This window comes from Sinocyclocheilus anshuiensis, unplaced genomic scaffold (genome assembly GCF_001515605.1).
Source record: "Sinocyclocheilus anshuiensis isolate Anshui unplaced genomic scaffold, SAMN03320099.WGS_v1.1 scaffold930, whole genome shotgun sequence".
NCBI lineage: Eukaryota > Metazoa > Chordata > Actinopteri > Cypriniformes > Cyprinidae > Sinocyclocheilus > Sinocyclocheilus anshuiensis.
In genome coordinates, this window is record NW_015539900.1 from 1,574,434 (window position 1) to 1,575,123 (window position 690).

The window sequence follows — 690 nt, forward strand, 5'->3', positions numbered from 1 at the left end:
GGAATGCAGCCGTTGGCAGTGGGGGGGGCTCATTACCGCCGCTTTTGTCCTATGAAAGCAAGTGTGGACCGGTGTGGCATGAATCATGCTTTAATAATTAAGAATCTGCACATCAAAAAGGTCACAGACTCCCTCGTTGTCATCAAGGTTGAAATTGTAATCCACACCAGGGTTGGGTGAAAGCTTTAACAGGGGGAAAACTACCGGGGTCAAACACACACACAGACACACACACACAAAAAGTTACACAAAGAGTGCAGATTGGGGTTTATCCAATATACATTGACTAACTAACGAACTAACTAACTAAATAAATAAATAAATAAATAGAGATATACAGTACTGTTAAAACTTTTGGGGGTCAAAAAGATGTTTTGCTCACCAAGGCTGCATTTTATGTGTTCCAGTAAATTAAATTCTCAAAAAATGAAATGAAATTCTCATAGCTTGTAAATCAGTTGTTCTCAACCTTTTTTCACTCCAAGGCCCCCCTCCTAACCGAATCAATACTGAAATACTACATTTTTTAGGATTCTTTGATGAATAGAAAGCAAAAAAAAGAAAGAAAGTCTTCAGTCATTTTTGAAAAAAATACTGACCCAAAACTTGGCTGTAGTGTATTTTGTATATATATATATATATATATATATATATATATATAAAAATAGATATGCATACAAATTTTTTTGG

General features: G+C 34.9%; 1 protein-coding gene across 1 annotated transcript in view; it reads right to left on the reverse strand.

The window, feature by feature from the left end:
* Positions 1–6: 6 nt before the first annotated feature.
* LOC107686091 (transcription factor E2F5-like) overlaps positions 7–690 on the reverse strand; it is a 6,594-nt gene continuing 5,910 nt past the window's right edge. The window contains exon 8 of the mRNA XM_016482929.1: positions 7–200. Within this exon, the coding sequence (XP_016338415.1) occupies positions 91–200 (110 nt within the window). The 3' untranslated portion in view covers positions 7–90. The remainder of the gene's footprint in view (positions 201–690) is intronic.